Genomic DNA, 22092 nt, shown 5'->3' on the forward strand with positions numbered 1-22092 from the left:
TATGGTTTAACGAGACTTTTAAAAACCAAATCAAGACTTTAATTTTTAAAAATGACCTCCAACCCCTTGCCTCTTCCTAATCCAGGACTACAATTTCCTCATTAGTAAGTACCAATAACAAAAATAACCCTAACGGTCTTTATTTTCTTTCAAAACATTTTTGATTATTCATCTACATTATTTCAAATGATAGAAAAACCTTTAAAATGCCTGAATTGGGGGATGTCTGGGTGGCTCAATTGGTTAAGTAACTGCCTTCGGCTCAGGTCATGATCCCAGGGTCCTGGAAGAGAGTCCCACATCCAGCTCCTTGCTCAGCAGGGAGCCTGCTTCTCCCTCTGCCTGCCGCTCCCCCTGCTTGTGTTCTCTCTCTGACAAATAAATAAAATCTTAGAAAAAAAAAAAAAAGCGTGAATTTGAAAGGATACCGGTCTATTATATACTTACACATCTTGAAGGTTCTGTAATAATCAAGAGTTGGAGAGAACTACAGCATGAGCCAATTAAAACTAAAACGAGAGAACTGTATTCTTTACATCCACTATATACAAAGCACAAGAAGTCTTTAGTCCCCTGTGAATAATTTTCGACAAGAAATTTAGAACAGGGTGGGTGGGGGAAAAGGGTGAGAATTTGAAATTCCAAGCAATTCAGAATGACATAGCTAGAAAAAAATAAACAAGGAAAAATGCTTGATCTTAATTTTGAGCTTCAGCCTCAAAAAAAAGTTGCTCTGGTACAAATATCTGAGGAATGGCAGTATTCTAGTCAGACACAACTAAGCCATAAATTATGTAAGGAAGCTCCCTCCCAGATTATAAGTGCCTCAGAGTAATATAAAGTCTCTCTTCCTTTATTTTATTGTACCCTTTATAATACATGGCACAATGCCTAGGTGACTTTCAAAAAATATGATTTGAACATGGTCCAGTTACAGTTAATGATGATGAATCTTATTTGATGACCAAAAATTATACAATGACTTGTAACATCTGTAAGCATTCCATTTATCCATCAGTTGATCTTTAAGCAACCTCAACCATCAAAAATATAACCAAAGACCCAAGTGTTAAGGAAAACAGTACAATGGATACATTCAGACTTGCACAAGTTATTTAACTTTCCAGAATTTACTTTCCTCACATGCTTGTGGCAGAGTAGGAGATGATGATGTACTGTGTGGCAATTAACAAAATCTGTGAAAGCATCTGGCACACAGCACTTGTTCAATACATTCATTTCTTTCTTTACTACACAAAACTGACATACAGCCTTACTTAATGACTTAACCCGAATGTAAAGTTGAGACTGGTATCTGTTTAACTGGTTTTTCTGTGGTTACAGTGGACATCAGATGGGAGCAGAACTGTGTTGCCAAAAGTAATAAAACTGATGTCAAGGGAGCAGAGAGAAAGATTATCAGTTAGAAAAGCACAGGAGCCTGGGATAATTCTGTGAAATCACAAATAAGTCTGATCTACATTCATTTGGACTCTAATACCACTATGCAACAGTAACATTTATAATGAGAAAGCTAAATCATCAATAGAAGGTTCAATTATAATCTGCATTTCAGTCCTCAGCATGAGCAGGCCGTTCAAAAAATCAATTTGAAAATGTGGAACAAATTTTTTTTTTCAAATGCCAAAGATCAAACTTCCAGATTAGCCTATTAAAGTCCTTGTTAAGTCACAACTGACTTGAGCAATGTATTTCAAATATATCTCTCCATAAATGACTTTTGCTTATATGAAAAAAGGTTATGTGTAACAACCATATGTAACATGGTCTGATGATAATCACAGTAAGATGCAATTTTAAGTATTCTCACTGAAGCAAGAAGTTTGTCACTGTCCTAATGTTGGTGCTGTTTCCGCTAATTGAAAGAAGAGAGGCCACCTACTGGGCACCCTGAAACACATTTTACTCAGAGAATACAATATTCATCTTGACTGGAAATCTTCAAACATTATTAACTAGAGACCTTCCCTATTAAGAAAATTACTTATACTTTATATCTAAGTGCACGTTTGAATTCCATGTTTTCATCCTACAATCTAAAATTATTAATTTTAATCAAAAGTGACAATATTTTCTTCTCTTTAGCTTAGGTAACTTTTTTTTTTGAAATGGGTATAAACCCTGTTTTTCTAAAACTATGGTAATGTGTAAAAACCTATACAAATTACAGTTTACACTGGAATCAGCCACACACAATCCAAAGGAAGAGGAAAAAAATGTGAAAAAGTATAAATTACCCATTAGCTTTGTCTTTGAATGAATCTAACTGTAACCAAATGTGATATGATAGCAAACGGCCAAACGTATGAAATTATTACAAAAATCTGGTATCAAATCTGCTCAAAATTTCTCTAAAACTACCAATTCACACAAAAAAAGAATATGCAAAAACATAGTTTCCCACTGCTTCATACTACTGTTTAGCCATCATCACTGAAATAAACTATTTTAAAGAAAATTCTAAATCCAAAAGATAGGTAGGTGACTTTTACAACACCACACAAATGTTTTATGCCACAGGAGAACACACCAGCATTCCATTCCTAGACTTATGTATAAATACACCTATTTAAATGAAATTTTTAAGAGTTGGAATGAGCCTAAGATAACCACAAATTAAAGCTCATTTTACAAATGAGGAAACTGAGGCTAAGTGGCTTAGCCAGGATCACACAGCTAATTAGAGCAATGAAAAAATCCAGACGTCCTAAACTAAGTGTCCTTCCTCTAACCCCAGGTCAACTCAAGTCACCTGGGTGCTCAATATTAAGATATCTTTTTATAACTGAATAGGCTAATGTTAACAACACTGAATTATTATGGCTATATTCATGTTTCAGTTCGGTCTAGAGAAAAGAGCCTTTAACTTGAATCAGGCTTCTAGTCATGGTTCTTCTATAAATTCAAGTCCTGAAATTTTCCCTTGGGTAAATCATCTTCTCTAGTCCTCCCTTTCCTCATCTATTAAGATTGGAACAGCATCTCTCAAAATCCCTCTTAGCTTTTAAAAATTAAAATATGAATACAGACAGGAGCAAATAGATTACTTGTTTATTTGGCTAGGGACAGCATTCATCAAAAAAAAAAAAAAAACAAAAAACCCACACTTCTTTCATGTCTCATTTGCATACACCATGAGAAAAAGTGAATTATTTTAAAATATCTGATCTTTGTGCTTCAAAATTTGTTTTACTGTTTAACCTACTTCCTAATATGTTCTCAAAAACAAATATTAAAGATATTAAAGTACTTTAACATGTTAACTTCAAAGAACGACTTTTTTAAAATTATATACTCAATTAGGGCACCTGGGTGGCTCAGCTGGTTAAGTGACTGCCTTCAGCTCAGGTCATGGTCCTGGAGTCCCGGGATCGAGTCCCACATCGAGTTTCCTGCTCTGCGGGGAGTCTGCTTCTCCCTCTGACCCTCCCCTCTCTCTTGCTCTCTCTCTCTCAAATAAATAAATAAATAAAATAAAATGTTTAAAACTATATATATACTTAATAAAACAAATTTCTATTAATTGAAAAAGGTAGAAAAAGTATGCTATCAGCCTTATAAAGAGGAAAGTGTTAACTCACAAATATGTCAACTAATGTCTTTCTCATAGGTTATGACTTTGCTTTATTCAAGTCAATATACACTAGGATACCCTTAAGCAAATTATATACTCAAATTTTACTGAAAATATACTTCATTGATTCAAAGTTCTTAGTAACTTTTATTCTCTTGAGAGGTGCATTTACCTTGAATCTAGAGAGACTTACACTTGCAAAAGCTCCTTCCAAGGGCCGAAAACTAATTTTGAATTCTTTTTATAAAGAGTACTACATTGTATAAGCTTTAGGGCCCCTGGATCTGCCCCTGGCTAATAATCTGAATGGCAATCTTAGAATTAATTTTCCAATATTTTCGTAATAAAAAAGTAAATGTTTCAGAATCTAGCAAATGCTTAACAGAATACAACTAGGCAATGCGGTGTAGTGGGAAGAATATGAATTTTTTAATAGATACACCTGGGATCTAAATCCCGGCTCTGCCCTTTCTTAGGTGGACATGTAATATTACACATACCTTACTAGGTCTCTCTGAGCCTTAGATTTAAAACAGTAACAACATCTAAAGGTTGTAAGGATTTCAGATAATTATAGTTCAAAGCACCTAAAACACAACCTAACATAAGGTAGACAGTCAAGCTGTTGTTACTAACATTATAAAGCAATTTCTCACACTCTCTATAAATTGGAAAGGAAAAAGAATTTATGATTACTTTCAAGAGGACAGGGCAAATAGATGAGTTAGGTTGCTCAGTTAAGAGTTGCTTCAGATAAGAATGACTTGGAATCACTATGTTAAAGAATTCCTCTTAGCAATGAGGCCTTGCTTTTATAGAAAAATATCTCTAAAGAAGCTTGTATTTTCTTAAAGTAAGTAAAGATATTCCTTTGAAGTCTTTATTCATTTGCTTAGCAGTAATCTTTCTTATTTAGAGTAAATTTGGATCCATTCCTTTCTCAGTGGTAACAAGCACTAAATGAATGAAAGTCAAATTAAGAAGTTTTACTTAACTACATTTTCAACTTCAAACTGACTTAAAAAAATAAAGGAATGCTTTCTAGTAGCAAAAGCTCTGAATTAGGGGTTAAGGCAACTGAAGAATCAGTTCTCAATTTACTATTACTTGTCTCAACTTGGGCAAGTAGGACTCTCCTCAACTCTAAAAAGGCTGGATTTTAAAGCAGTGGTTAATAGATCTTTTCCCTAATGAAATCTTTTATACAAATGGCAACTTTCGAAAAGCTTTAAATAACAAGAGAAGGAGATTTTTGAAGATACCCTAATTCCACTCCTCCTGTACCTCCAGGGTCTTGGAGACTCTACAAGTTTGAAAATAACTGTCCCCCATGAAACATAATACACTTTTAGTTGAAAATTCTAACTTTATGATTAGAAAATTCATTCAAATGTCTCAGTGATGCCACTGTTTATTAGAAAGCACTTTCTGACGTTTCTTTTAATCCTCACAACTAATCTGTGAGAAAGATTGCTACAGTTCCCATCTTAAAGATGAGAAAACAAAATAAGTGTATTAGTTCATGCATTCAACATTGCTGGATACTGTTGTGCTGCACTGACAAAGATCAATACAAAGACTTGATGCCTCCTCTAAAAAATAAAATCTACACCCTAATAAAGGAGATACAGACTATTCTTTGAAGACTTTGGGGTATGAAGAAAAATAGTATGGTAGTTACCATGGGAAGACAGGAAAAGAACATCTTCCTTCTCTGAGACCTGAGGGAAGGCAATGAGAATGAGTAAAGATTCAGGTTAAAGGCTACAAACGAAAGGGAAGGAAGCTGAAGGAACATAAATACAAGATTACATTAGTTTTTCACAGTGAAGCAGCAGTTAAGTTTCTGGAAAAAGACAGATAAGAGAATTCTCAATAAAGAGCTTAAGGACAGTGATTAAAGTTTGGAATAACTCACACAGGAAAAGAGAGAGGCAGCTTACCAAGGACACACACACAAAAACTGCCCAAAGGCCCTGGGAGTCCAGCTTAGATACCACCATCTTCCAATTTTCCCCAGGAGGGCACAACAGCCTAAAAAATACAAGCAGTGAAGGTAGATGGGTGGAATGATCACTTTGTGCTATTTCTGGCCTTGCTCTAGGGAGGTAGTAAAAATAAAGAGGCAACTAGTGACAGGTATCATCGTCCGGGAGAATGAAAAGGGGTCTTCTTGAGGTCTAAGAGCACCTAAATGGGAGAAGGAAACAAGCAACAAGTAGGATAGAATAATAACAACAACTGGCATTTATTGACAATGCCTACTTTGCACCAGGCACTATTCTAAGAGCTTTACGTGTATTAACTCTATTCTTAAGAAGTAGTGCTATTTTCCCCTTCTTACAAAGGAAGACAGAAATTAAGTGATTTGTTCATTATTACATCTAATAAATGAAGAAGCTAGGATACAATGCAATACTGGAGTTTAAGATTTCTAAAGCAATGGAATGACAAGCTCCTAAGACAGAGTGAAGACCTCTGTAGTAAGAAGAGGCCAGGTCTGTTTGATCATCCTTGTATACCTAGCGCCTGACCTCCAGTAGGAACACATAATAAATGTATTTTAAATTAAAATGACCATGCCACACATAGTGGATAAAATTACAATCTGAACTGGAAAGAATGTCTGTGAGGAAGGTATTAAATTCTTGAGTGATCGAAGGAATATGTGTAAGAAGTGAGTAGACAATCATAGGGAATGCACAAAAGAATAGTTCACAAGGGCCGGAGCCACAAAAAAGGATGATGGATGTGGTAATAAATTGTATCTGGGCCCAATGATTCAAGGATTACAAGGAAAACAGACACCTCAATTTAAGAAGATAAGCCAGTATTCTCAGGGCAAAGCCAGGTTTCAGATGAAAAGGCGGCAAAGAATTCTGAGAACAGGTTGAAGATACAGGAGAATCAATCTGTAATGAAAGTAGATCAGAGTGGACAGCTGAACAGGCTGGGAAGAAGGAATCATGGTGGATGGAATAAAACACAGAGTACAACTAGTTAAAAGACTGGGCCACAGATTTAGTCTTCTGAAGATCAAACCAAGGTTACTGTCAATGCAACTATCTTTACTTTCAAGTCATTATTGTTTCAGGGGACTACGCTGACTCCAAATCATTAATGACCGATTACATCTTAAGGCTTCACTTACAGTTGCAAAAACAGTTCAAATATTTCAGAGTAGTAACTTGCATCGACTTTCCCAATTAATCAATTACTATGGTTTCGCTTAAAGATTAGTTTCTCGTTTAATCATTCACTAACCACCCACACTGTCTAACACTATGCTAAGTGTTTTGTGGTTCAAAAGGGTGTCTGGTATAAGTTTGGGCAGGGACCACAATCTAGTTCACGAGCGAAACAAACAAAAAAAGGGAATGGAAGAGAAAGGGAGGAAATGAAGAGTAGCAAAACATATTTTTAGATAAACATTTTACATACATATTAGAATGTACACACCAAATGAATGTTTTTATTCTTTCAATAAAGTTACCTAAAAAATGACATGCTTATTACTCCAATGATTATTTAAGAATCATTACTGGAACTTCTGTTTTTGAATCTACCCCCAAGAGCCAGTAGCATTCTTTTCAAGTGCCCCAGTGGTACCAAACTTTTATCCTTTGAGACTGACTTCTTAGTGTGTTTCAAATTGGCCCTGCAGGCTTTTCAAAACAAAAAACAGTACCGAAAAATGGAAGCATCACTAAAATAAGCATACAATATCACAATACAACTACCTGCAAAAATAACCCTCAATTTTAACATTTAAATTGTGGCATAATCATGGCTAAATGGTGGTATTAACCACAGCTCTGTGCAAGGTAGTGTTCTAATGCTTTATTTTATCTCACAACAACCCCATAAGGTAGGTCCTACTGGTAATTTCATTTCTGAGGAGGAAACTGAAGCTAGAAGGGGTTAAGTTACTTGTTAACGACAATGCGGCTAGTAAAAGGTAGAAATGACATTCAAATCCGGCAGTCCAAAGCCCACCCCACTCTATTACACTCTCAGTCTATTTTGTAGTCATACTCCTAACACAGACATTCAATACTCTAAAGGAAAATTCCCTTGAAGTCTATCCCTAGTTTTATTCTTAATGAGTAGTCAAAGAAATGCAAACTAAAGCACTAAAGTACTACTTTTTCATCTATGAAATTAAAGATATAAAATGTTGGCTAAGACACTGCTACACAGTAGAAATACAATGATACAACCCTGACAGGTATAATTAATTCACTTTAGAGCCGGATTAGGATCCCAGTTCTGCCACTTACAAGCACAGGGACCTGAAGCAAATTTCTTAGGTTCTCAAAGCCTCCTTTATAAAACAGATGATAGTAGTAGTACTCTACAGAGTTGTGCAAATGAAGTGAGTTTACATACACAAAGAACAGTGTGTGGGGCCCATGATAAGCATTCCCTGAGTATTAGCTTTTATTATTCCTACCTTTCTGGAGGTCAATTGGCAATATGTATCAATTTTGTTTGGCTTAGTAACTCCATAATCATGGATAGGCCCAAATATTTATGTGCCTAAATAATCACAGTTGCATTATCTATAACAGAGAATATATGAATTAACTGGAATCAATAAAAATACCTGGCAGTAGGGAAATGGTTAAGCAAACTGAGGTACCATAGAGTACCTGTCTTTACAAATCATATCCTTAATATATTTAACATGAGAACACTGTATTTTTAAAAAGCGGTTTTAAAATAATATAGTACCTCAATTTTACTGGGTGCTTACAAGTGTATGAAATAAAAGAAAATACATCAAAATGTAAATATTGCTTATTTCCAAGCAGTAGGGTTAGAGATGATTTTAATTTCCTTATTTATAAATTTAGATACTTAAGTTTTCTATCATGAATATGCATTACTTTTATAATTAGAAAATCTACTAAAATGAATTCATTGCTTTGACAGATGACTGAATAGCTTTCACAATACACTCATAGACACTAATTGCAATTCCTAGTATACCTCAGTGATTTGTGCTTACTAGTAACACCTTTGCTTTTTTGCTACATTTACAACGAATAAATGAGATCTGTTTTCAAACTTCCATTATTTGAAACTACAAATTGTCCAGTAACTTTTACAAAAATTTAACAAAATTATTAACAAACATCAGATGATTGGTCTCCAATGAAAATAAGAGCAAAAAAATTATCTGATAGTTGGCAGCAATTTAGAATACAAAGGGAGGGCATACTACTTTTTTTTTAGTCTTTACTATATAATCTTCATGAACTAGAAAAATGCTATTATTAGCTAAATTTAATGAATGATGTACAAACAAATGAAGCTTTCTCTGTCTTGTCTCAATGAACTTACCTTATTTAAAAGGCCAAATTCTCCCTTATATTCTATACTCTAAAAGAGTTTCAAATTCAATACTGGTACTAATAATATTCCAGGCTCCCCTGAACTGCTATCGAGGAAGACAATGCAGAATATAAACACCTTAGAGATAACTACTTTATGCTTTTGTTTTTTAACTTCTAAAGTCAGAGAGGTACTAACAGTTACAACGGAGGTACTAACAGTTACAACATAGCTGGCTATCCTGAAGTTTCAGGATAAACAGAAAGAATCAGTCTAAGTGTAAGCGACACTTTAATGAATCTGTTATAACTTACTCCATAATTTCTCTATGTTAGAGAATGAAAAATAAATATAGTTAATCCCCCCCCCCGTGTGATTTGCAAGACTATTATTCAGCTTTCAGCTTTCCTGTACATAGTTCAGGTAGTCCTAGACAACAATTACTTCCTCTGAGGAAGAGAAATCTATTATGAAGATCAAAGCCGTTCCCCCAAATCTAGCAAATTTTACTATAGCTAGGAAAAACAAAAACATTAACTGTCCCCAATTGTCATTAAACCCTTGTGTTCTTAACAAGTACATCACAAATGACCTTAAAACTCATCTCTTTGTAACGTCATTCACTTTGTGGTTTCCCTCTAACAATAACCTCCATATCACTCACTGTCCATGCTGCACATGTGGAGCTCCATGAAACTCATCTAGAATTATGGAGTGGACATCACAGCCAAAGATTCTGCATCATGATTTAGCATGCTTCTATAATAACTGAAACCACTTCCAAATCACATTCTAAAGACAATCACTTTCACAATATGACTCCTAAATTCTGTGAAGGCTAAGTCAAGAAAGGAGTATCAGAGGAGAGAGAAATATTTTCAAACATATCCCCTCCAATCCAATCTAGTGTTTCAAGTCCATGTGGACAAAACCCATGTGGAAAGTACAGATGGTGAGGAATGGCTTTTCAAAGATAAGAACAAAAGGTTCACCTGACAGCAACTAATCCTACATAGTGGAACAAAAGCTCAGGAGTGAGACATTCGGCAACAGCAAGGAAAGAAGAGCAGGAACTTCTTGGGGCAGCACTCTGATCCAAATCCATATAGTTTCCAGGAGTTTCGCAACTACAGCCTCCTTCCTTAAAAAAGTTTTGTGTCCCTTGCTGTTAATTTTGGGTACCAAAAAAAAAAAAAAAAAAGTGTGAAATGACACATACTTTGTGCAGTGCAGGAAAGCTTACAAACTGGATTAACTCTAACTCCATCAACAATTTTTAAACCCAGAAAGTCCCTAATGTTTTCCGTCTTAAAAAGAACTAATTTCTCTCAATCTTATGAAAAGTTCTACTTAAAATGCAAATTGTGCATAAAACTGTGGTATGGCATAACTTTACTCTTGTGAACAACAATGAAGGCACACTTAGAATATATATTCAAAACACTAAAAAGAACCTGATTTTACTGTTGGGACTGTATCTGGAATAGGCTTACACATCTATAGAATAACCTGTAAGTTCACTTACCACTCTATTTTGCAATGAAAACAAAACAATCTCAAAACATATTTTTACACTTTTTACACATCAATTTTATAGAACAGAATCTGAAATGAGCACCTGAGACCTTTGGTTAAACCACAATTTTCTTAAACTACAGTACCTATAGTGAATGGCCAAAGATTAATGCAAAATACTACAGCTGTAAATTCTGTACATATGTACACACACAAATACTATCTTTTCTTTACAGAATACTACACATTTACTACTAGGAGACTGCTAACCTGGATGAGGAGAAATTTTGAAGGTCTGTTAAGTACTCAAATATTTACCAAGGGGTAAGTCAGTGAAATATCATACCACTGAGGTATGTATCTATTCTTAATGAGGGCTCAAGGTACTAGGACTTAAAAATTTATTATTAAAAAATGTAGTGATTCTTTTCTGTGGAAACTACTTAGGAAAATTAATACTTACAAAATAATGAAAAATTATGCTTTTAAAAATTAGCAGATATTAAACTGAGTATTAAACACTAGTCATTTACAAACTTCATTTAAAGATTTTAGAAAATCTTAGATGGCAACAAGTTATGGACAGAAAAATGTCCAAATTAGCTCACAACCATAAATACTACTTAAAAAAAAATGAGCTTCAGCACTATGTGCTAATCTACCATATATTATACTCTTTCACAAAAATAATGAAATTCTCTCCTGCCTCTTCCAATCATGTACAACATCCAGAAAGAAGGGATCTTGATTCTTAAAGCTGTACTTATTCCATGCCCCTAGACCAGTGCCTGGCACACAGTACTCAGTATTTATTGAATGAATGAGGGAATGAAGACCAAGTAGGAACAGGTAAACCTGAAAAGATGCAAAGCTGATCGCACTTAAAGGTACAACTGGTTAATCACAATATTAACAAAAATGAGTTAATGTCAAATGTGAGCTATTCCACATTTTAGTAATAAATCTGAATTAGAAGAACTCAGATTTCAACAATAGCAAATTTTTCCTAGAAAACTTGTATAGAACTATTTAAAATTCTTAATTCTAAATTCTGCTAAAAACGTTCACAACTGATTTAGTAGCAAAACATTACTCAAAAATTCATAAACCCAGTTCACTTCATTAGAAGGGCAAACACGCTAATCGACTTCATTAGTTCTCTTCTGTATTCGTAAGTCTTCCCTCACTGAAAATTACACTTCAGAAAAAGCATGCTTAAAAAAGTGAATTCAAACCCCATCTGTCCCCTTTCTCAATATATATTCATGATTCTAAGAGATTCAAGATCTTCCTCTAGTTTTACTGTTCTAAAATCTTCTGTACAATTGCTAGTTTGTCTATCTTGACGTATATCTGTTACTGTAGCGACGTGAGCAAGTATGTCCAGTTTCTGTTACAACAGTACATTTTAATTGCTTGCCATTGGCTACCTGAATCAGGTATGACATCCAAAGTTATACTCTCCATACTAAATACTGCAAGCATATGACTCAACGTAATGCTAAAAAAGAAAGTTTCTAAACAGAACACGTTTGCTGTCACTAAAACCTAGAGTAGAGCAGCTCGGGGTAGCGACTACTCATTCTTTTGGGCTTCCATGGCTAAGAAACGGAGAAACAATTGTCCAATGTGTTCTCTCTTGCTTCCCCTTGACCCTCCTACGAGTGGCGAGGCAATTCCTGCACAACAGAGTTTGTAAAGTGCTTTGGAAGCCTGTGGATGAAAGAGACTATAAATACAGCTGATGATATTAGTACGTTACTACTGAGCACTACGTGGAACCACTGTCACTGCGTCGGGGGTAGGTTGGTGGCAAAACCCTGAGGAGGAGGAAGAGAGCGGGAGAGGGCAGTCCAGAAGGTCTGGCTGGCCATCTTTTAGGCTACCTTCTATTTTAAACCGGAGCGAGACCACACGTGGAAAGTTACACACACGCCCCATACACGGAGGACTTCCACAGTCCTCGTCCCCGCAGCTCTGGTGGTCCCGGGAAGCGAGCACGGTGAGAAGTACTAGGGGCTGGGCCTACACCCCAGGAACGTGCGAAGGGGCTGGGACCGGCCAAGCGGCCCCGGCCGCAGCCGACGCCCGCTGGTTGGCCGGAGGAGCAGCTCCCGGGCGGGTGCGCGGCGCCGGGCGCGGGCTCGGGCGCCGGGCGCGGGGAACGGCCCGGGAGGGCGGCCGCGCCGGGGCCCCGCGCCGCCCCGTTGCCGGGAAGGCTCGCGCCCCGCGGCCGGCGGCGTGGGGGAGGGGAGGCCGGGCCTGCGGCCTGTTGGGGGAGTTCAGCCCGGGCCTCGCGTGCGGCTCTCCGCCGGGCCCCCGGCCCTGGGGTCCCAGGCGCCGAAGAGGGACTCACCGGAAAGGCCCGGATCCGCATCTTGGTGTCCTTCCGGCTGCCCGTGCCTTTGCTCAGATTCGACATGGTGCTCGTCCCCTCCCCGGCGGCGGCTTCGGGTCGCACTCCGAGGCGCCGGTGTCACATTTAAGGCGGGCGGGCAGGCGAGGGGCTACGCTGGGGGCGGCGGCGCGGCCCCCGGGCTAGGCTGGAGAGCTGGCCGGCCCCTGGGCGGCCGCGGCGGGGGCGGCGGCGGCTCGGGCTCGGCTGGGGGGCTGCGCTGGCGCGGCGGCTCCGCGGGGTCCCCCTCACGCCCGGCTCGGCTCCCTTTATCGCGCTCCTCCGCGATGGCGGCGGCGGCGGCGACGGACAAACATCTCACTGCGCAGGCCGAACGTCCTCCTCCTTCTCCTCCTCCGCCTCAGCGAGACGAGATCCGGCCCAGAGGGTGGAGGGGGGGAGGAGGGAGGGAGGAGAGCCGGAGAGTGGAGAGATTGGGAGGAGGGGGGTGGGAGGACGGGAGGGGGAGGCGGGCGGCAGCGGCGGGGACGCTCAGATCTCGCGAGAAGAGAGCGAGCGCGCTGCCCCGGACTGGGCGGGGCGAAGCCTGGGAGCGGGAGGGGTCAACAGGGGAGGAGGGGAACGGGGAGTTGGGGAAGTGGGAGGGACCAGCGGGGCGGGGAGGTGGGAAAGGGGCGGGGCTGAAGGCGGGAGGAGAAAGCTGCCTTTTTGAAAGGGGAACGGCGGAGACGGGGCTACGGGCGGAGGTGGTTGCTGATTGGTGGAGCGCGGGGGGGGGGGGGCTGTCCTGGTCACGTGGACGGAGTGGGCGGGGGAAGTTCAGAGAGCCGGAGCGGGACAGTGGTGGGCCGGGCCGGGCCGGGCCGGGCCGGGCTTGGCCCGGCCAGGCGGGAGGAGGGTAGTCTCGGGGAGGAGCTTAGGGGTGCTGGGTGGTAACCAAGTACTAGAACTGGTTCTGTGCTTTTCTAGGGCATGTGAGCTAGGGAGGGGTATTTGAGCAGAAGCCAGAAAGAGAGTTTGTGCAGGAGTTACCTGCAGTTGTTAGAAATTAGAGTGCTGTATGTATACAAGGTATTCGGATTGGATATGCACACCCCACCTCTCGGAACTGAGGGGTGAAGATGTTAATCTACAAAATTTCCTTAAACTGCAGAAGCCCCAAGACCTCTTGATTCATTGATCTTTCCTAGGGCAACCCAGAACTTAATAGCGTTAAAATCTCTTTTTCGTCGTCATTGAAGTAAAATGACAGCATCTTTCATGTAGTGCAATATTTTGGTAAGTGGTGATAAATAGACGATAGGGTGATAGAAACCCGTCTTTAACTTGCCAAATCATTTTTACCATTACCAAGAGTATTGTCGGTTTTGAAAGACAAAATTGTCTTTGATTCCAGTTTGCTGTAATTTTGGAAGTTTTTTGTTTTTGTTTTGTTTTTTCTTTGTCATTGTGAAAAGGTCTGGTTGGATTCATCAGTTTTGCCTTTTATCTTTTTATTTATTAGGAATTTTACTTCCTAATTTACCTCTTTGCCGAATTGATATTTTATTTGGACTTCGGGCACTGCAAAGAAATATGTGAGTTCCCACTAAAGTCTGTAATCTTTTAAATAAGAACCTATTGTTGGGATGGATATCTACATGTGGAAGCTGAGGTTTTAATACTTTATTTACTTACTGTAATACTTTTTAAAACTTTCTTGAAAGCTAGGGTGTTAATACTTTTTCATAGCATTTGGGAGCTGGAGTTTTATACTCTTTAAGTAAACAAATATTCTTTTTTTGTGTGTACGATAAGGTTGAATTTGCCCTAAGTTAACTTAATCATGATGACTGAATTTAGGAATGTTGTGTTTCATCTCCTATTTGGTTGAATACTCCTTTGTAAATGTATTTTCTTGCTTTTTTTTCTGGTATTTGCTAATTAAAACTTGAGTTTAAGAAATAAGGATATTGCTTGAAGCAATACCTCTGTAAATACTGGAGCTAAAAATAGGTCACCAAGAACTGGGTTGGTAAGGTAAGATTGGGAAGGGCTGTGATTTTTAAGTACATGATAGTAGGAGTCTTGGATAGGAGTTTATAATCTGTATGCTGATTGGACCTCCATTTCCAAAATCATTAGAAGATAATGACGAGTGATGTTTTTCTATTGGTTGCATTGTGCTATGGCCCAGTTTCTTTGTAATATAAGACCATAAGTTCTAGAGCCAGCTCTATCAGTTTACCAGCTGGATTTTGTGTGTTTTGAGGCAAGAGGTCTCATCTGTAAAATGGGGAAAAAATACTACTACTTTCTTGGGATACTATGAAATTCGGATGATTAACACATTTTTAAAAGCCCTGAGAGCAGTGCTCAGCACAGAGTAGCAACTCAACACTGGTTGGCTATTATTACCATGGGTAATTAAGGCCAAGGGTATACTATCTTCCTTCATTGAATATGTATTTTTTTAAAATACTTGTATCAAATGAATCTTACTTTAAAACTAAGTCAGTCTTGGATTTCACAAACCAATAAAATACTTTTCAAAAAGCTGGGGAACTAATACAGGGTTGGCAACTTTATTTTGGCAAGAAAGGGCATTAGAAAAGAATAATTAGCATAGACTAGCCTCATTATCTTATTTTATTAGAAAAGTATTGTAATCACGGAAACAAGAGAAGGTGATTTTTTAATAAAGGACAGTTTTTTTAATTGATTAATTTAGCCTTATGAAAAATAATACAGTGAGCTGCTTTATCTTATTTCATTGTGAACCTGAGAAAAGATCATGAGCCAACATTTAGGAGCCTTCTGAATTAAGGCATATTTCCATGTAATTGTGAAGCATATTATCACCCTTTAATTTACAGTGTTTGTTTTGTGAACCCAGATTTTTTCATATGCTGGTTTTGCTCAAGCAAAATTTGGCTGCATCTTAAAAAATCACAGTCAACTACATCTTTTGTTAGGCTTTTAACCACAATAGGCCAAGAAAAATGCTTCAAAATGAATTTGCCACTAACATTAAGAAATCCACTGCTAATTTATTAGTTCATTTACTCAAGAACTGTTTAGTTAAGGCTGCTAGATGTCAGTCACTAAGGGGAATAAGACACATGAGACCTGCCATCACTGAACAGAGTCCTTTTCACATCTCAAAATTTGGAAACCACAGACCCAAGTTGGATTTGGCAACAACTTTCTATACACTCCAGTCCAGAAATCAGAGATTTTCCTGCTAGAAAACCAGGAGTCTCAAAATGTGTATGAAATATTCTCTAAAGCAGCAGACTATTCTTCTGTACCTAGTGGTATTCCGTGATTTCCAAGTAGCAAATGAACTTTCAAAATATTAGTTTTCCTGCCAACTGCCACCTGATGTAGCAGAGAAAGCAGGGCTGCAATAGGAACTCACTAGATGCTGCATGCCTGCCGGTTGGTATTCTTACTTATGCTGACCATGTCCTGACACAGGAGAACAGTGGCCCCATTTCCATTTATTTGTATGGAACACGTGCAGGCAGAGAAGCCAGGAGGCTGAGTGGGCCAGCGCCTTTTCTACCTCCCAGTCTAAAATGGACGGTACAGGCTGTGAGAAGCCGGTGAAAGGGAATAGCCTCTTCTTGACCATGAGTTTCTAGGTATCCAGGATACCAACCCACTTTAATCACTGATTTGATTGTGTAGATACTGGTTATTAAGACGGCTGACAGCCAACCAATTCAATTAGAAAGACCTGTTCGATGGTTTTGGAGAGACAAAGACTGTGTTAGGGAGAGATGTATGTTTTTCAAATTGGAAGGAGAAGATTTATAGATATTATCACTTCTTTGAAAATAAGGGCTAGATCTTCTACTTTCTTCCTTGTCTCCACTAGGCAACCAGTACGTATTGTAAGCCATTAGATTTATACATATCTAGAGTAGTAGCATTCCTATGTGCCTTATAAGAGGACATGCTAAAAGAGTAGCCCATTGAGAATGTAACCCCAGACGTTTATATATATGATTTTCTGTATGTACCTTTTCTACTTTGTCCTTACTATTTACCATATATACACGTGTGTGTGTGTGTATTCAGAACAAGAAGCCTATAAGATGTGAGGGCATATGAAAAAAGTTACATCTTGAATTAAAGAAAATTTTTAAATGTCTGTTATATCATAAAAACCCATCTCCATTTTTCACCACATTGTCATGCTAAATAAAATCATCTCACTGGCAGCTCTGGAAACTGTAGTTAGCCTGGACAGTATTCTGTCTTCCACATTTATCAAGGAAGTCAATATTTTGGAATAAAAATATCTATCTATACGGCCAATTGAATTTAACAGAATATAAATTCTGAATTTAAAATTATAGGCATTGCATGCAATTTTGTGGTTTTATTTTGAAGAAAAAGAATTTATTTTGGGGAAAAAATTTCCTCTTACTGATGGCAGTAACTGTGTCAAGAAACCTCCAGGGGACAATTATGAATATGTATTGCTTTCCTTCGTGATAAGTAAAGTATATGTTGAATTTTATAACTCTTCAGCTCTGTCTTTGTAAAGTAAGTTAATTTTGGAGTTGAGATAAAGCAAGGTTCCAAAGACGCTATAAAAGTAAATAGTTTAAATTTTATGCTAGTTATAGTAATTGTGTGAATTATAAATACAACAGCCAACAGTCAGCAAATGTAATAAAATAACATTATCTTCAAACTTGTTCAATAAGCTGTGTATCTTTAGTTCATAGTTAAATGGTATCTTTACTATATCTTTAACCACTAAAAATCAAAATCTGGATAAAGCAAAGGAGTGCTGGTAGAGGTGAAGAATAACCTTTAAGAGACTAAAAAATAAAAATTGTTTGGGCCAATCTGTAGCTGCATTGATATAATGAATTAATTCCTAGAGAGAAGTTGATTTGAAGTTACTGGTTTGTGAATCTTCTAGTTCTTGAGTGGCTGGTTTTGGGGCGGAAGACCCATGGATTGGGCAGTTTTGAGAAAGGAATGCGCCTGATCTCGTCTGATCTTGGAAGCTAAGTAGGGTCGGGCCTGGTTAATAGTTGGATGGGAGAAAGGGACAACATGAACGCCTTGTTAAGATGAAACCAGCAACTTTAATCCAGTTGAAAATTTTTTAAAGAATTTTCATTAATGAGACCTTTAGAAGTAATACCTGTCTACTTACTGAAATCCTTGTTGAGGAGTGCCTATCTCTCCATGAACCTTTATCTTTGGGGAAAAGTTGCTTTAGATGCCTGGATTGTTAAGTTATTTCCACATTTTTTAAATTAATTATTGTAATGATATTTGTCCTTTTTTGGGGGGGTGCTTTCTCTTACCACCCTGATTTCTTGTTTTAAAGGATTCACCCATTGGGTGTGGTCTTGGTAGGTGGTGGTGTGCACTTCCTACCACAATAGCCACTCCTCCCTACTCCCCAGCTGACCCTGGGGATGTATAATGGAGACCCAGGCAGTCAGACCCTCTCTCCTAGAAACTCTTGAGTAGGTGACTGAAGGACACAGGGAAAGCTGGTGAGCACGCAGGCAGGGGCACTGGGTGATGCAGCCTCTTCCTCCTGAATGACTAGCTGTCATTCCTGATCCTCAGCTTTCCAGCAGGCCCCTGGTTCCTGTTTGTTCTCCCACCTTCCCTCATTTCTTTATTATCATTATTATACATTTTTTAAGTATAAGTATAGTTGACACACAACATTAACGTTAGTTTCAAGTGTACAATGTAGTGATTCAACAAGTCTGCACGTTATGCTCTGCTCACCCCAAGTATGCTATCATCGATCACTGTACAATGCTATGACAGTATCATTGACTCTATTCCATATACTGGACCTTTTATCCCCATAACTTGTTTATTCCATAACCAGAAGCCTGGATCTCCCACTCCCCTTCATCCATTTTGCCCATCCCCCGCCATCCTTCCCTGTGGCAACCATCCGTTTGTTCTCTGTATTAATAGGTCTGTTTCTGCTTTTTGTTTGTTTATTCATTTGTTTTTTAACCACTCCACTCATTTCGGTGACTCCAAACATGCCGTCCCCAAATTCCATTTTTGCTTAAAATAGTCAAAATTTGTTTCCCCTGTGTATCAGTCAGAGTCCTGACAGGAAACAGATGGCTCACTCAAACAGGGAAATTGAGGCGAGTTTAATTCAGGGACTATTTACAGACTGTGCGGGTAGAGTTAGGGAGTGATCGAGGGATGATGAAGCATCTCAGGACTAGTCGCAGCCAGGAACCTTGCAGCACTTCTAAGCTAGAAGGCCTAAGAGAAGAAGTGGCCACTGGACTTGGAGAGAGAATTCTCTCTGTAGCTGTGGGATAGGACTGCTTAAGAAGCTGAGGCCTTAGGAGAGGACCCAAGGTACTGGCACAGTAGGGAGACAGCCAGGGGAGAAAATGCTCCTCCCTCATTCTCCTCTTTCTGCTGGACTTCTGGCTGGTAGCTTCCATTGGATGAACTTAACCAGAAGCCAGAAGGCAAGGGAGCCCATTGATAGAGCCCATAAGGTCAGCCTCCTGAGACACAGAGCGGAGTAAAGAAGGTGGAGAATAGATCTGGAGAGACAAACGGAATCGCCATGTAGAGTGCTTGCAAACAGACTTTTGGTTGATAAAGTAAAATAGACCTATACATTAATTTGTTTAAAGCCCCTCATACAGTTGTAGAATCTGTGCACTGTAGGAAGTTTACTTGCTGAGGAAATAAATGGAGGCCGATATCCGAGGCAAGTGTTGTCATTACCTGATGGAAAGAGTTTCTGTTTCCTTGACCAAAGATGCCAGTTGCCCTCTAACTTGTGACGGAATGGGGCTGGATTTCTCTGGGTGGTAGCCAGAGCTCTTTGGCCTTTTCTAATTCGCATGAAAACCATCATATACACCAGCAGTGTCTATGCATTGCCAATACTCTAGACTGTGAAATAATATAGCACCGTGGATAAGAGTGCAGCTCTGAAATCAAACTACCTGGATTCTAATCTGAGTTCTGCAATGTATCAAGTGAGTGCCATTTATTCTCCTCAGTAAAATTAGGTTAATAGTAGTGCCAGCTTCATGAGGCTAGTGTGAGGATCAAATTAAATAATGTATTTTGTATAACACTGGCCACATAATTTGAATCCAAGGAATATTAATGATTATTTTATGGCTAATTACTAATACCAATTTTTAAAAAGATTTACTTATTTTAGAGAGAGAGAAAGCACGAGTGAGAGGGGCAGAAGGAAAGGGAGAGAGAATCCCAAGCAGAATCCATGCTGAGCATGGAACCTGATATGGGGCTTGATCTCATGACCCCTAGATCATGACCTGAGCTGGAACCAAGAGTTGACACTCAACGGACTGTGCCACCCATGTGTCCCGCTAATAGCATTTTTGACCCTTTAGTCTAGATTTGGTAAATGACAAGTGTTTACTAGTTTCTGCATTCATGCAGTCACCGCAACACCCAGTTTGCTCCATCTGTTCCCCAGTGCCCAGCCTCATCACCCCCTACATGGTGGCCTCCCTATCATCCGTATCTGGTACCTATACTTCCATCCTCTCAATCGCATCATTTTCCAGTCTGCATTCATCTTCCCTGCAACTTTTGCTTCTTTTGGCCAATTCACTAGCTTTCTCTTCTCTGTGGAGGAAGTTCCCAAGTTATCTGCCCTCATAGACTTAGGAGCAGCAAGACCCCTAAAAACAAATGAAAAGAAGAAGCAATGATGGAACTCTGCTTTGGCTTTCAAACCAGGTCAACGTCTTCAACAAGCTTTCGATTATTAAGACACCCTCCCTGTGCTTTGAGATTTGGTTTCACAACAATTCTAGGATGAAAACTTTAAATCTCTTATGCTTATTTTAAGGTTAAATAAGGGACTTTTAAAGATAAACCCACAAAGCGATGTATCCCAAATGTCACTTCTCATGGTCTTTCTTATACTGTGTTTTTTCTTGCTAAAACACACAAACGATAAACTTTGGATTGATAAATCACATATAAAGCACAATTTATCATTTGTGCTTCAGCATTTACTTCCCCACTGCCATGTCACTTTTGTTATACACAAGAGGACAGCTAAGCTGGGCCTTACATCATCACAATAACTGAAAAATAAGTACATGGCAAGTTAAATTCATCCTTAAGATTTTGATCAAAGTGTGATGCTATATTATATGAGATATTTTTATGTCTACTGATAAGCAGCTCTTTCCATAATCGTGCCCAGACTTTTAGAAGCCAAAGAAATGGTCCATGTGGCTCTTATTGGATCAACTCATTCACCATCAGTTTTTGGTGAATTTACACAGCTAGCACCTAACGTGATGCTAACCAGTGATATATGGGAGCAAGTGACTACGGGTAGGAATAGGAGGCTTGCACATTAACTGGATATAAGCAACATCACTTTTTAAAAACAAGCCAGCAGACTCTCCTCTATATCCATGCCTGGCATGTAGTTTGAACTCAAAGATTAGCAATTATCATATGGTTATATCAAAGCAATCAAGGAGATGAGCATCTGAGGAAATATATGAAATTAAATGACTATTAACAACTAAAATTGTTCATAAAAATAGTGCATCTCAATTAGCTAAATTATTTTTTTGCTTCCAGTAACAGAAAACCTAACTCAAATTGGCGTAAGCAGTGATCGAATCCATTATCTCAGGTAAAAGCAGTCCAGAGTGAGTACAGGTCCCAGGTGTGGTCCAACAGGGCTCTGGCCCAGCTCTGCGGCAATTCTCAGGGCCCTGCCCTGGGCGGGGGAAAGCAGCTGTAGGCATTATGGGTATCTCTTCACCAGACACAACAAAGTCCAGACTAGAAGAAGAAGAGAGACTGTCTCTTTTTTAGGGCTCTGTGTTACCAGCTAAGAAACTATGCCCAGAAGCAGCCCAGGAGACTCTCATGGCTCACTAGCCGAGACTAGGTTACATGTCTATTTTAACCCACCCAGTGGCAAGGGCGAATGGGTGGAGTTTATACTAATCACTGGGTTAGAATAGATCTGGGGAGTCCACTACTACCACCTATTAATACAAAGCACATTTGTCTATCTCTGAAGAGATTTTACATGGAAGTTAATGAGTTTGAGGAAGTACGGTGGGAAGTTGTGTGTGTGTGTGTGTGTGTGTGTGTGTGTGTGTGTGTGAATAATAGGGTGTTTGGTTAATGAAGGGGGCAAGGGAGCATAATCTCAGGCCCCAAAATACACTGAAAGAATAGCCCTTAAACACAGATAAGGAGATCAAAGAGAAGAACGTCAGAGTGAGGGACCCAAAGAAAGGTGCAGCTTATTTCAAAA

General features: G+C 39.0%; 1 protein-coding gene and 1 long non-coding RNA gene across 3 annotated transcripts in view; one reads left to right on the plus strand and one right to left on the minus strand.

The window, feature by feature from the left end:
* The window catches only part of CUL3 (cullin 3), a 92706-nt gene extending 79501 nt beyond the window's left edge, over nucleotides 1–13205 (minus strand). Inside the window, exon 1 of the mRNA XM_027588556.2 lies at nucleotides 12804–13205. Within this exon, the coding sequence (XP_027444357.1) occupies nucleotides 12804–12869 (66 nt within the window). The 5' untranslated portion in view covers nucleotides 12870–13205. The remainder of the gene's footprint in view (nucleotides 1–12803) is intronic.
* A 449-nt stretch (nucleotides 13206–13654) lies between these two features.
* The window catches only part of LOC113919199, a 38893-nt gene continuing 30455 nt past the window's right edge, over nucleotides 13655–22092 (plus strand). For both annotated transcript variants that reach the window (XR_003518885.2, XR_003518884.2), the window contains exons 1-2: nucleotides 13655–14081; nucleotides 14308–14380. This is a non-coding gene — a long non-coding RNA (uncharacterized LOC113919199). The remainder of the gene's footprint in view (nucleotides 14082–14307; nucleotides 14381–22092) is intronic.

Source organism: Zalophus californianus, chromosome 3, assembly GCF_009762305.2.
Source record: "Zalophus californianus isolate mZalCal1 chromosome 3, mZalCal1.pri.v2, whole genome shotgun sequence".
Classification (NCBI taxonomy): domain Eukaryota; kingdom Metazoa; phylum Chordata; class Mammalia; order Carnivora; family Otariidae; genus Zalophus; species Zalophus californianus.